This window comes from Fukomys damarensis, unplaced genomic scaffold (assembly GCF_012274545.1).
Source record: "Fukomys damarensis isolate Sample0158 unplaced genomic scaffold, DMR_v1.0_HiC HiC_scaffold_16, whole genome shotgun sequence".
Taxonomy (NCBI): Eukaryota; Metazoa; Chordata; class Mammalia; order Rodentia; family Bathyergidae; genus Fukomys; species Fukomys damarensis.
Genome location: NW_022900928.1, coordinates 17,050,760 through 17,063,893, shown reverse-complemented (window position 1 = coordinate 17,063,893; position 13,134 = coordinate 17,050,760). Strand labels below are relative to the sequence as shown.

At 47.6% G+C, this 13,134-nt stretch overlaps 1 protein-coding gene across 2 annotated transcripts in view; it reads left to right on the top strand.

Annotated features, from left to right (window-relative positions):
* Parva (parvin alpha) overlaps window positions 1-13,134 on the top strand; it is a 144,203-nt gene that overhangs the window by 94,617 nt on the left and 36,452 nt on the right. For both annotated transcript variants that reach the window (XM_010615254.3, XM_010615253.3), the window contains 3 exons: window positions 3,076-3,165; window positions 3,245-3,315; window positions 5,945-6,047. In XM_010615254.3, the coding sequence (XP_010613556.1) occupies window positions 3,076-3,165; window positions 3,245-3,315; window positions 5,945-6,047 (264 nt within the window). The remainder of the gene's footprint in view (window positions 1-3,075; window positions 3,166-3,244; window positions 3,316-5,944; window positions 6,048-13,134) is intronic.

Sequence of the window (13,134 nt, the reverse complement as noted above, 5' to 3'; positions counted from 1 at the left end):
ACAGCAGCATAAATTTACGTAGCACTGACCAGGTACCAGGCCCTCTTATGAATGCATAGGTTAACTCATTAAATCTTCTTAGCAACCCTTGGAGGTTGGCAGTGTTATTATCACTGCCTTTATGTAAATGGGGAAACTGAGGCACAAGAGAATGGTGAATTTGCCTAGGGTCACTTGGCTAATAAGTGACAGATCCTGGATTTGAATCTAGGCCATTTGGCTCCTAGCCACTATACCATATGGCCTCCTTGAGATCTAATAGTGAATAGAAGATAAAAAGTACCAGTCCTTCTTCCACTCAGGAGGCTGAGGCAGGAGGATCATCACAAGTTCAGAGCCAGCCTGCACTACCTAGCAAAACCCTGTCTCAAAAGATTTTTTAAAAGTACCAGTACTTATCCAGCTTACCTTCTGATGTGGGGAAATAGATGACAGACATACCAACAATAATTATTTCAAATTGTGATGAGACCTATCAAGAAAATAAAACATAGGCCTGGGGATTTAGCTCAGTGGTTCCACCACCTGCCTCTCAAGTGTAAGGACTCAAGTTCAATCCCTGGTACCAAAAAAAAAAAAGAAAAGAAAAGAAAACATGAAAGGGAGGCAGAAGGGTAATCAGAGCGTCTTATAAGTCACAGTACAGAGTCGGGGTTTATTGTGAGTGTGATGAAAAACCACAGCAAAGTTGAAAGCAGGAGAACGTGTGATTCTGTTTGCATCTTATTCACACTGTAGCGAGTAGGTAGGGAAACTCGAGAGAAAGTGGTAGGCCCGGGAGGCAGTGGTTCTGGTGGTCCAGGTGAAATATACTGGAGGTCTGAACCAAGACGGTGGTCAGGCAGGAGTAGAGGCGGTCAGATCTTGGTTTAGAGGTGGCACCTAGGGAACTTGTCGATACATTACATGTGAAAGGTCAGGAAAAGGGAGAACCTGATGATCCCTTGGATTTTTGGCTTGCGCCATTGTGCAAGCAGTGGTCCCATCTTGGAGGTTAGAGTGGGAGAGAACAAGTTTGCTTTTGTGCTGTCTGGTGGTATGAGGGTTCTGTTTTGAAACCTTTTGAGACTGAGTGAGCAGTTAAATTCATGAGCCTGGAACTCAGGGTCAGGCCTGGACTGAAGTTTTAAATGTGGACATCCTCAGCATTTAGATAAATGGGCTTCCCTTGGACCACACCATTCACCTGAACTTTCTGTGATGTGGGAAGTATTCCATACCTGTCTAGGGCAGTAGGCACCAACCGCATAGCGGCCACTGAGCACTTAAAAGGTACTAGGTGCAGCTAAGGAACTGAGTATCTATTTCACTGAAACTTAAGCAGCACAAGTGGCTAGTGGCTACTACATAAGACAGCACAGACCTGCAGGGAGAACGTAGCTAGAGAGGAGGTCCTGGGCAAGCACAAGCTTTTTCCCCAGCTAGGGCCTCAGCCTTGCATTCGTATTTAAGCACAACTTCATTTCCATTGCCCATTGCCTGCACAATTGTGAGTCCCTGGGCATGGTGTACATGTGTCCCTGGGTACAATAAGCCCCAGTGCAGGAAAAACAAAAATTATATATATGGAAATCTTGCCAGTACAGAAATCTGCCTCCTCTCAGGGGAGATTTCAGGGTGAACAGAAGTGAGGTAGGCGTCCAGTGACCGCTTCCTGATGGGATGAACAAGGTCACCAAGTTCAGGCTGGGTTGAATGTGAGCTTTGCCACCCTCAGTTCACTTCTGTCCTGGCTTCCCTGTGCCCCTCTGGACCCTAGGTCAGGGACTGCATCAGGATCCCTCTGTCCCATCCTTTCTCTGGGCTCTGGTGCAGGCCAGTGAGCCCTCACAGTTGTGGGACCTGGGGCCAGGTGAGATCCCCTCTCCAGTTTGTTTCCTCTGCTGAAAATGAAGTCCCCGTGGATGACCAGATACACTTTTCAAATCCTAGAAATATACAATTCCATTTTCTTCAAGAAATGTTGCAAAGGGTCAATGATCACTCAAGACTGTGCAGCCTGTTCTTCCACAAGCACCCACCCACAAGGAGCGCTGTTAAAAAATCTCCCCCACCCACCCCACTGTGAGATGGGCACCAGCTGATTGCTGACCTCGGATTACCCCTCCTGAGAGCCAACTCCCAGCCCCTTACTTTTCACCAATTAAACACAGAAAGACCATTTTCGCTGAAAGCGTTGGTCACCAAGAGGTTCTTAAGGAGCTAATATGGCAGCTGCCACCGACATTAATAAAAGCAACGGCCCATCTTTCCATTTAATTTTTTTCATTTTATTGACTCTGGCCTCTGTGATTGCCAGCATAGGTTTGCAAGAACTCTTAAGCACAAGGCAGCCACTTACAAAGAGTTCTTTCATATCAGCAGACACTGATAGTTGCAGTTGGATAGGGAATGAGGCTGCCTAACAGAGAGGGGAAAGCAGACACTAGTGTTCACTCCCTTACAGCAAGCCCTTGACAGTCATATGGGACATCACCCAGGGACTGTCTCCAATCTCCAAGTTCGCAGACATCCAGCGTTCTGCAGAATTCTTGTCCACAAGAACACAGACAATAGGTGACAACTTCAAAGCTTCAGTGATTTTTGGAAGGAAAAGATGGCATTTGTTTTCCAGCTAAGTATACCTGCTTCCTCATACTGCTATATTTCTTCTGGTCGATCTTCTAAGTAGAGCAGATTGCTAACTTTTCTAGGCAATTCCTCATAAACAGATACAGCTTTTTTTGTTGTTTTGTTTTGAAACAGGGTCTCACTAAGTTACTCAGGCTAGGTTCAAACTTGAGACCCTTCTGCCACCGCCTCCCAGAGTTCTGGGGTTATAGGCGTATGCCACCAGGACCAAGTGAGACTTTCCCATTTCTTAGGAAAGCCAGGAAAATGACAGGTAGAAGAGGTAAGATTAAGAGAATCATTAGATCCTTTTAGCACAGAGAAGCCACGAATCGATTGCAGGCTGCGTAGCAGATGTTATCTGACCTTGATGGGGCTTTTCCTCAATATCAGTATCAAACACATGTGCTACCCGCCTCCCATGGTCAGTCGGCTGAAAATGACCAGCCCTTCCTTGTCTTTCAGTCTCAGAGCTTCAGGAGGAGGGCATGAACGCCATCAACCTGCCCCTCAGCCCCATCCCCTTCGAGCTGGACCCAGAGGACACCATGCTGGGTAATTGCCTCTTGCCCCTTTGCATGAGCTCAGTGCCTTCCCAAACAGCCACACCTCTCAATGCTTTTTCTTTTTAAAGAGGAGAATGAAGTGCGGACGATGGTGGATCCAAACTCACGCAGTGACCCCAAACTCCAAGAACTGATGAAGGTAAGAAGCTGGGAGAGGCTTCCTGGCCCTCCCAACTCAGCAGGTGTCTGTGGAGCAGCTATTTTATGCAGCACAGCAGTGTCGCCCTCAGGCAGCTCATGGTCAGTCCATGGCCATCTGACCGGACAAATGCCTCATCTATGATGTTGGCCTTAGCACCTGAGAGGTCAGGACTGAGGAGCTCATCCTGGCCAGGATCTGCGCATTCACAAGATCCTTTACTGCTTTCTCGGGGACCCTCGAAAGCACCCTATGAAATAGTGTCGCCCTCATTTTCCAGATGAGGACATTCAGTCTTAGGCTTCTGAGAAGAGGTGGATAAACATCCCTCCTATCTGTTTCCTGCCTATGTGTATGCCTCACCCTAGAGTGCCAGAAGGTGTCAGAAAGGTGGCCAGGGCTGGAGGCCATGCAACCCTTTATGCTGCGCCCTAATCTGAACCCGTGGGTGGGTGGCTTGTACCTGTTGGACATCTGGCCCTTTCCTGATGTCGCCAGTGCTGCACCCACAGATGGCTGCTCTGCTCCACTGAGCCTCACCTTGAGTACAGCTCTGGGTTTAGGCTCTGCCTGCCACTGTGCCTCTCCAGAGTGTTGGGCCACAGTATGCAAGGGCACAACATGGGGTCTAGCCCTGGGCTTTCCTGTGCTGGAAGGGGCGGTGCTGCTACCTGCCTAGGAGACCTCCGAGGCGGAGACCTGGTCAGTGTGAGTTCTGACCAGCTCAGCCTCAGCACTGGTCGCCCCAACCAGACCTGTACCTGGGCTCAGTTTCATGGAGAAGAGATTGGAGATGCACATCACTCCCCAAACACCTAAGCCCTCGGGTGTTGTCCAAGTCCATAGCATCACCCTACAGGTGACTGCCTCACTACCAGGGAGAGCTTTGTTTTTTCCACATCTGGGCTGCTTTGCCCCTTTAAACACTATCACGGGTCAGCCCCTAGTCTGTTTTTTAGAGTCTCCTCCAAGGAGATGAGGGCCCCTCCATTTCCACTTCACACCACGGACTCCTCAACCCTGATAAGGGTTGACTGTTTCAATCCCAAGACGGACCTCTCCAGAGAAGTACTGTGTTGGATACAGGCTGTGCCTGGTACTCAGTAGGTACTCAGTAACTACCACCATCGGCTCCTAGAAAGGGAACTGTTCTGTGTCGGGGTTGTGCTGGGGGTCACCCAACTGGGTAGTGATCCGAACTCATCTCCTTATGCATAAGCTTGTTGTGCTATAGTGTAGATCTGAGGTGTCCCCCTAAAACCTCATGAGCTCAGAGGAGAGGCCTTTGGGAGGAGACTGGATTGTGGGGGTGGTGTGGCTGACTTACTATGGGGAAGTAAGAGTCTGAAGAGGCAGATCACTGGGGGTGTGACCTGGAAGCATGTAGGTCCCTTCCTGGCTGCTCCTTTTGCTCTCTGCTTCCTGACTGCCATGAAGTGAGCAGCTTTTCCTCCCCCACACCCCTCTGCCATGCCATTCTGCCTTGGAGCCAGCCTACTATGCACTGAAACATGAGCCAGAAATCAACCTCTCCTCCTTTAAGTTATGGGTGTTGGTATTGTATGTCAGCAATAAGGAAAGTGACTAAGACGATTTGTTTATATATAAATACTGTCTTAGCCAACAAAAAGGAAAACTAAAAAGCAAAGCAGTATAGACACTGTTTCCTTACCTGAAAAATGGAGCTGGTGACACACGCCTCCCAAGGGTGTTGTACGTGTTAATGAAATGGAACATCACACACAGTGCCTCCACTCACTGCCTGGCACATGCAGGTCTCGGCTAGTGACGGCTGCTGTGGGCCAGGAGACACACACTCTCAAGCTGGCAGGCCTGGGACCCTCTGCTGACTCTAGCTGTGAGCTCTGTGGCCTTGGGCAAGCCTGTCTCCTTCCATGCCGACCAGCCCTTCTGAGCATGGAGGTTACAGCAGCCACCTCACCACTGTCCTCGTGGGAGGGTGCTTTATATGTGAATCAGATCTGCTTTCAATCAAGTTCCTTGGTAATTCTTTTCTACCACTTAACATGGGAGAGACTTTCATTCTGCTTTTGGAGATAAGGAAGCAGGAGCTCAGGAAGGTAACTGGATCATGGAGCTACACAGACACAAGTTCGTAGATGACTTAGTGCCAGATCTCTAGATGACAAACAGGTGGACACACATTCACAGATGCCAGAGAAACACACACACACTCATCAATGACGGTGGCACCCAAATGGGTGGGTTTCGACCCATTTGTGTAACTCAGAGCCCTGCACTGAGAGTGTTGCTTGTTAGGGAAAGAGCGATGAGACCAGAAGAAATCAACAGAGACCCCTGGAGGGCCAACGCACACACACAGGGCCTCCAGTCTCGCACCGTCACCTGCCTGCCTGTGGTACTTGGGTCTTGTGAGTCACTCCACTGTTTTGAAAGAACAGTTTATTTTGATCTTTGTTGTCTGGGATATGAAAGCTGGTCTATTGTGTTTTTTGTTTGTTTGTTTGTTTCTTTTGTATTTGGTACTAGGGATCAAACTTGGATCCTTGCGCTTGCGAAGCAGGCGAAGGAACCACTGAGCTAAATCCCCTCCCCTGAAAGTTGGTCTGTATGAAAATACCCCACGACTCTTCTTCTTTCTCTGGAGGTATTAATTGACTGGATCAATGACGTGCTGGTTGGAGAGAGAATCATTGTGAAAGACCTGGCTGAAGATTTGTACGATGGACAAGTCCTGCAGAAGCTCTTCGGTAGGAACGTGCTGAGTGTGGCATGGATGGTCACTGGGTCCTGGCAAGGCGGGTGCTGCGTGTACCTGGAGCGGGCAGAGCAGTGAGGCCTTTGGGATCAGTTTGACATGGAGGAGGTGCAGAGGGAGTCTGGTAACCACATGGGCCTGCGCCCACTAGAAGTCCAGGGTCATCTGCCGGGCAAATGGAAAAAGCCCGACGTATAACTGGAAAACAGGCCTCCCCCAGTCTGGACACTTGTGCACTTGTGGCCTCTCTAGGCGCATTGACATGTGGGGTTTGTGGGTGTCCTGTGATCCGTGGCTATGTGTGCGCGGCCTATGGACTACGTGAGTGTGTCTATCCTCTGTGACCTGTAGACACGTATGTATGTGTCCTTCTGTGATTTGTTTGTAAGTGTATTGCTCTATGATTTGTGGGCACACATGTACTGTCGCTCTGTGATTTATGGTCCTGTGATCTGTGGACATGTATGTGTGTGTGTCCCTCTGTGACCTAGGGATGTGTGTCTGTTCCATGGGCCTGTGTGTTTCCATGTCATCTGGAAGTGTGTGCATCTATCCCTCAATGGTCTGTGGACTCGGGTGTGTGCCCCTCTCTGGGCTGGGTCACAGTATGTGTAAGTATGTACCTCTGTGCTGTTCAGGTCTACACGTATCTCTACCTATGTGTTGCCTCTGTGCAGGCAGGTATGTACCCTTGCGTTGCTTCACAGTAACAAAACAAGGACAAATCCATCTTGAATGAAGAGAGTTCCCTCGCTGCTCCTCCTCTGATCTCTGCCCCAGACTTCCCCCTCCAGCCCTATACTCCAGGTCTGAGCTGGATCCCCTTCGACTGAGTTCATCCACTCTTCCAAAAGTGCTTCCTCCCTCACCATGACAGTCTGTCTTGTGGATCATGTGTCCCAGGGCCCATTTCTTCCTCAAAAATCTCTCCTCATTCCACCCTTGTTGGAAGTTCCACTTGTCTGATTTGCTTTTGCCTTACCTGTTGCAAAAGCTTCCCAACTTTGCCTCCCATCTCACCTCTTCTGCTCTGTTGCCTGTGCAGCCAGCTGAGGAATCTTCCAAATCACAAGTCCAGTCTTGCCAATCCTACCTGAGAACTGTCAGAGGTTCCCCTTCCAGACTCCTTAGCACAACATTCAGAACATCTCACCATTCTAACACCAGCTGTCTGCACCCTCACCTCCGGCAGTATAAAAAGTTCTCCTGGTGATGCCAATAAGCGCCTGGAACCACTGTTGTTTTTATTGTTGGTTTTATTATTTTTATGTCCTCCATTGCTACGTTACTCCATACGCCATGCATATTCATACCCTGATGCTCTCGCCGTGCTCTTCCTTCTGCTTCTACAGCCCTTCCTCCTTTATCTCCTTGGGAAAATCACTGCTGCTCATCCTTCCAGTCTTACATGCCTCCCTTTTAACCCAGTGTAGTCACATCCAGAAGAGACAGTCAGATACTTTGCGACATTCATCTTCCCCATATACATAAACACATCTGAGGAAACGCATCCCCATACATGTGCATGTGTGTATATATGCAGGCGTATGTACATACACACACACACACACATATACGGGTTAAGCATCTCTACTATAGAAATCCAAAATCCAAAACTTTTTATTTTTTTTTTATTTATTTTCGGTACCAGGGATCAAACTCAGAACCTTGCACTTGCAGGGCAGGTGCAGTGCCACTGAGCTAAATCCCCAGCCTCAAAATCCAGAACTTTTTAAATGCTGACAGTGCACGTGGATAATTCCACACACCTGATCCTCTGTGATGACTTGCTGTCGAAACACAGCGGCACCAAAACTGTTTTTCAGAGCTCCCTTCATGCTGTGTATAAGTACCACAAATGTATGCGAACCACAAATGAATTCTGTGTTGAGACTTGAATCCTATCCTTAAGGTATCTCTATAGGAAGATTTCCCAAATCTGGAAAATACCAGGTTTTTCTGGTCCCACACATTTTGGATAAGGAATACTTGAACTGTACAAATACAAATCTGTATACATATATACACACGTGTATGGCACATACACATTTCTTACCGTAAGACTCCATGTTGTTTATAGCTGTTTATATAAATGCCTGTGGGCTCAAGGTAAAGAACCCCATCTTATTTATCTACCCAGGTTCTCCAGCACTAAATTAATATTTATTAAATGAGTGAATGAATGGCTAATACGAAATCTAGTAATTTCTAGGAAGCTAAACTGATGTACTCAAACATCAATATTAATATTAATGTGTTCATATTTAAACATGGTAAACTCTAACTGAATACAGACTAGAAATGGAAAAGCTTTGGCACACGGAGGTGTGGGAAGCCGTGGGCCTCACTGAGCCTCCCCACAGCGACACAGCTGTTAACCCCTCCAGCAGACTTACAGTCAGGATCCGAAACTGTCACGACACATTCCATTGGAGGCTTTCTAAGGAAGAGTTGCTGAGACCCCACATGGTGGTCATGGAGTCATGCAGCCTCCAGGAATGGTAACAGAACAGCCCCACATCACTTCTGTGCGGCGCCCAGCTGGGCGTCACCTGGGACCAGATTAAGGTTATTTCAGACTTGAGCTTTCATGTCGAAAAGGCGATTCACTATGGACATCATGCGTCTTCTGTGAACTTAAACTTGGACCTGTAAGGGTGTAAGGATGGACACATGCACTGGAAAGCTGTAGGTGGGTTACCCAGGAAGAGAAAAACAGTTTGCAGTCAGAAGTACATATTAGGAGCTCCTGGGGGAGGGATCGGCCTGGAGAGTTTTGAGCGGCCTCTGTGACCTTGAGTCCCCTCCAGGTGTTTTACCGCCTTCCTTCTGCACCCAAGCTTCTCAAAGGAGCATTTAGCACTCCCTGTATCTGCCCCATCTTTCCACTGACTTTTCCTGCCCAGGTCATCAGTACCAATTCACACTTCCTCTTCACGTGGCACCTTCCCCAGCCAAATGGTTTGTGGGCCTCATCCTGTCCTGGTTCTTTCTCCTCCACCTCTGACACCTGCTTTTTGGTCTTCTCCATATACTCTCCCTCTTTCCATCATGTTGGGTTTTCCCGTCTTCCATCTCAGCCCTCTTCTTTTTCTTTCATACCTGCTTCCTGGGTGATGCCATCGCCAGTGGTGATGCCATCAGTTCGAGCCATCACCTCTGTGATAGTCACGCTCAGGTCTCTACCCAGGAACCACAAGGTCATTGTTTAACTGCTTTCCAGACATCCCCGCCTGGATGCCCCACAGTCCCTAGTGACCAAACCCACACTGGGCTGTGCACCTTCTTCCTCCCCACCATACCCACTGTGCCTCCCACTTCACTGCCTGGTATTACCACTGCGGAGTCCCTCGCTCAAATGGGAAACCTGGGAGTCTTCCTGAGTTGCTCCCTCTCCTTCGTTCCTCCTATTGTTAGTCACAGGTTCTGGTAACTGTACTCCTGTGTAAAGTGCATCAAACCCATCCCGTTGGCCAGTCGGCACATATAACCCATAAGAAGGTGCCTGGAACCTTAAGTGTTAGGTAGGGTTTGTTGTCACCATCATTCTCCAGCTCTGCTGTGACCCCCATAGTTCAGAACTTCTCATTTTTCTTAGCTTCTTTGGCTTCAAAATCCTTTTCTCTATATTCTGATCCCTGCCTTGGCAATACTCTGAACCTCTTCTGGACTGTGGTACCAGTCCCAAGACTAAGGAATTAACCTTAGAACAATGCTTAACTGCATCTCAGACTTCATTCAGAGTTGGCCAGCCTTTAATGTGCTATCCTTTCAATTTACAACAGTTCCTTAATCTTCCCATGCCTTTCATAGGTGTGGTACTTCTGAAGAGTGCTGGTCAGTTATTTTGTAGACTGGCCCTCAGTCTGGACTTGTCTGATGTTCTCAGGATTAGATTAAGGTGGTGCATTTTCGGGGAGGAATCCCACAGAAGTGAAATTTCCTTCTCTCTGCCTCATATCCAGAACCCAGGTTGAGGGTTGTCTGTACAGGAAATAGAAACCTCCAAACTGTACCCCTGTGGTGGCAGAGAAGGACAGATCCTCGGGCTAGAGGCGGAAACAGGCACTGTGTCTGGAACTGGCCACAGGTGAATGCAGGAGGGCCAGGAAGCACTGCGAAGGGCCCTCACACCATCCAGAGGCACCAGAGGGTACAGCAGCCTCCGCTGTGGCATCCGCTTCTCCTGACACAGTATTCATGGTTGTTGCCAGGGAGACACCAGATATTGGCCTACGTCCTTATGACACACATGCCATCATGTCATGGGAACAACTGTATCCCTTTCTCTATAGAGCAAAGTGAGGAGTAAGTGCCTCCTCCCCCACGCCAAAGATTCGCCTCCATTCTTGTCCCCAGATTACCCACTTCCGGGGTGACTTACGGAGGCAACATCTTCAGTACCTCCAGAGGCTACTGTTACCCCATGGTGCCTACAAGAAAGTCACAGAGTCTTTCAAAGTCGGGACACCTTTCCAAGCATCTCAGCGATGCCGCCCTGTCCATGGTAACCTGTTACATATGCATCCCTAAGATCTAGGCAATAGATGTGCTAGAGTAGATAGGAGATAGCAATTTCGGGAAAATTTCTACATAGTAAAATGAATCACCTCATTTGAACGTGAGCCATCGCCTCTTCCTTCTCAAGGAGTCCTGACTTGGAATGGCTGTTTCTTTATGATACATTTTATTTGACTGAGCCTTTGAGCATCTGCATGGGCTGGGAACAGACAAGGCCTGTTTTGAGGGATAAGTATGTTGAGGTTACGGTGTTCTTCCTTCTGAGTGCATAGTAACATATGACTGACACAGGGCATCCCAAGGCATGAGACCAAGAAGGACCCCTCAGTCAAAATGTCTATAGAAGTGTTGTGTTGTGTGTGTTTGTGTGTTTCTCCCTTTTCCCTGGTGTACTCTATAGAGTGAATTTTACACTGATCTTAACCTAACCAAGTAAGATTCACTAAGCAAAAATCATTTGGTTTGCCACATGCTAACTGCTGAGTTTAGGGTCTAAAAGGAAATATGACATTGTGCTGCCTTTGGGTCCCTCGCAGTGTGGCAGGACAGAGGGCTCTGAGATGTTGAGTAGATGTTTAGGAAAGGCTTCGTGAAAGAGGGGCATTTTGAATACAGCCCAACAGAAGGAGCAGAATTTCAGTCAGATGAGTGAGGAAAGGGAAGCACATTCTAGCCAGCGCTACAAAAACATTGCTAGAAGCCCCTGGTGACTTTGCTGTGAGTGGAGGGAGAATGTTGTAGAGACAAAGAACAAGTAGTTGGGTATCCATCAGCATTGGTCCAGTGGGATGTGTAGCTATCAAATAAGCTGAGACCCTGTGCTGAGACCTTGGTTTCTAACATCATCTCAAATAACAGGAACCAGGGCATCTTCAAAAATGGCTAATTTTAGAAATATAGAAAATGAGCCATCTTGTAGTGCCAAAAAGAAGTGAAAAAAAAAAAAGGGGGGGTGGGGGAGAACAGACCAAGGAGACCAAAACCAAAAAACACATAAAATAGTTGCATCGACATGATAAAAATATCTAAGACCAACCTGAGAGAGCTATCCATGGCCAGGGCTAGGATCAGTGGTGGAGAGCAGTAATGTCAGATTGTAACCCAAAGTTTAAAATAAATGCCCTTCTGCAGGGTATTTATACAGGCTGAACTTGAGTCATCTATAGGAAAACTGAGACACTTTGAGACATGATATTAGGTTAAATAAATCAGACACACAAGCCTAAATAATGCATGGTTCCTTTTATGAGAGAAACCCCAAATATAAATAAAGAGCAAAATAAAATATAGATGATAGAAAGTAGAGAGAGAGATCTTTCTCCAATGGGAAGGGGAGGAGAAAAGAATTAAGATGTGTTGGGTACGTGTACCAACTCCCCACAAAGAATGTAAACATTATGTACTGCAAACATGTACAGTAAAAAATGAAAACTATAAAATAAAATGAAGACCCTCCTGATATAATTAACTGAGTAAATGAATAAATGAAAGCATTCTAAGTAGTTTCCGTAGATGCAGCCCGACTAAGGAGGGCAGTTAACCCTTTACCACTCAAGGCAGCTGCGTTTAGTGAGTGGGAGCCGGTGACTGGGGAGCGGAAGGCGGTGACAGAAGGGCGCTCTGCCTCCGCGGGCCTCCTCCCCAACCCACAGCCCGTCTATCCGTGAGAAAACCGCGTGGGGAAAAGTCGGCATTCCTCAAAATGGGCAAGGTCGTAAAAGACTATCATAGAACAGAGGAGCCGAAGGAGAATGGAGGATTCACGTGACAACCTGTACAGACACTCGGGAAAAAATAGCGAGGTCTGAATAACGCAGGCGGCGCTGTTGACAGCATCGACAGTCAGAATCTGGGGTCAGAGCAGGCCAGAGCCAACTGCGCTATCTTTGCAATGTTTCTGTAAACCTGAGAACCATTCCAAAGTGAAAGTTTATATCACATAAAGGGGACGTGGCCCATCTTATAGAGGACTTTGAGCTGAGAGTTCATAGCTGCTGACGGCTCACAAGCAAAGTGATGTGGCCGGAAAGAGAAGCTGGGATGGTAGAGGGGCTGTGCAGAGAAAGGCACTGGAGGAAAAAACCAGCAAGGAGCATCCTTCCCTGAGGCTGATCCACAGGAGTAGTGGATAGGGATATAGGGCGAGAGCAGCTAGAGGGAGCCAGCTGTCTCTACCAGGGTATACCGTGTGGGGGTGACTCCGAACCCCAAGAAAAGCAACATCGAAGTTTGTCCACATTACCTTGAGAGTTATTTTAAAATGCTTGGGCTGAAATAGCAGCATTTCCAGGCTTGGTCTCATCACTAGCACATTTCTCTGCAGCATAATCACTCCTCTGAAAAATCAGGAAGATGACCTGTAAAACCTCTACAACTGAGCTGCTCCATTTGATAACCACTAGTTGTGTGAAGCTGTTAAAAGCTGTTTAAATTTTTTAAAATTTATCTGGGCATGGTGGCATATACCTGTATCCCAGCACTTAGGAGGCTGAGGCAGGGGATCATGGTGAGTTCAAGGATAGCCTGAACTACATAGTGAGACTTTGTCTAAAAAAAAA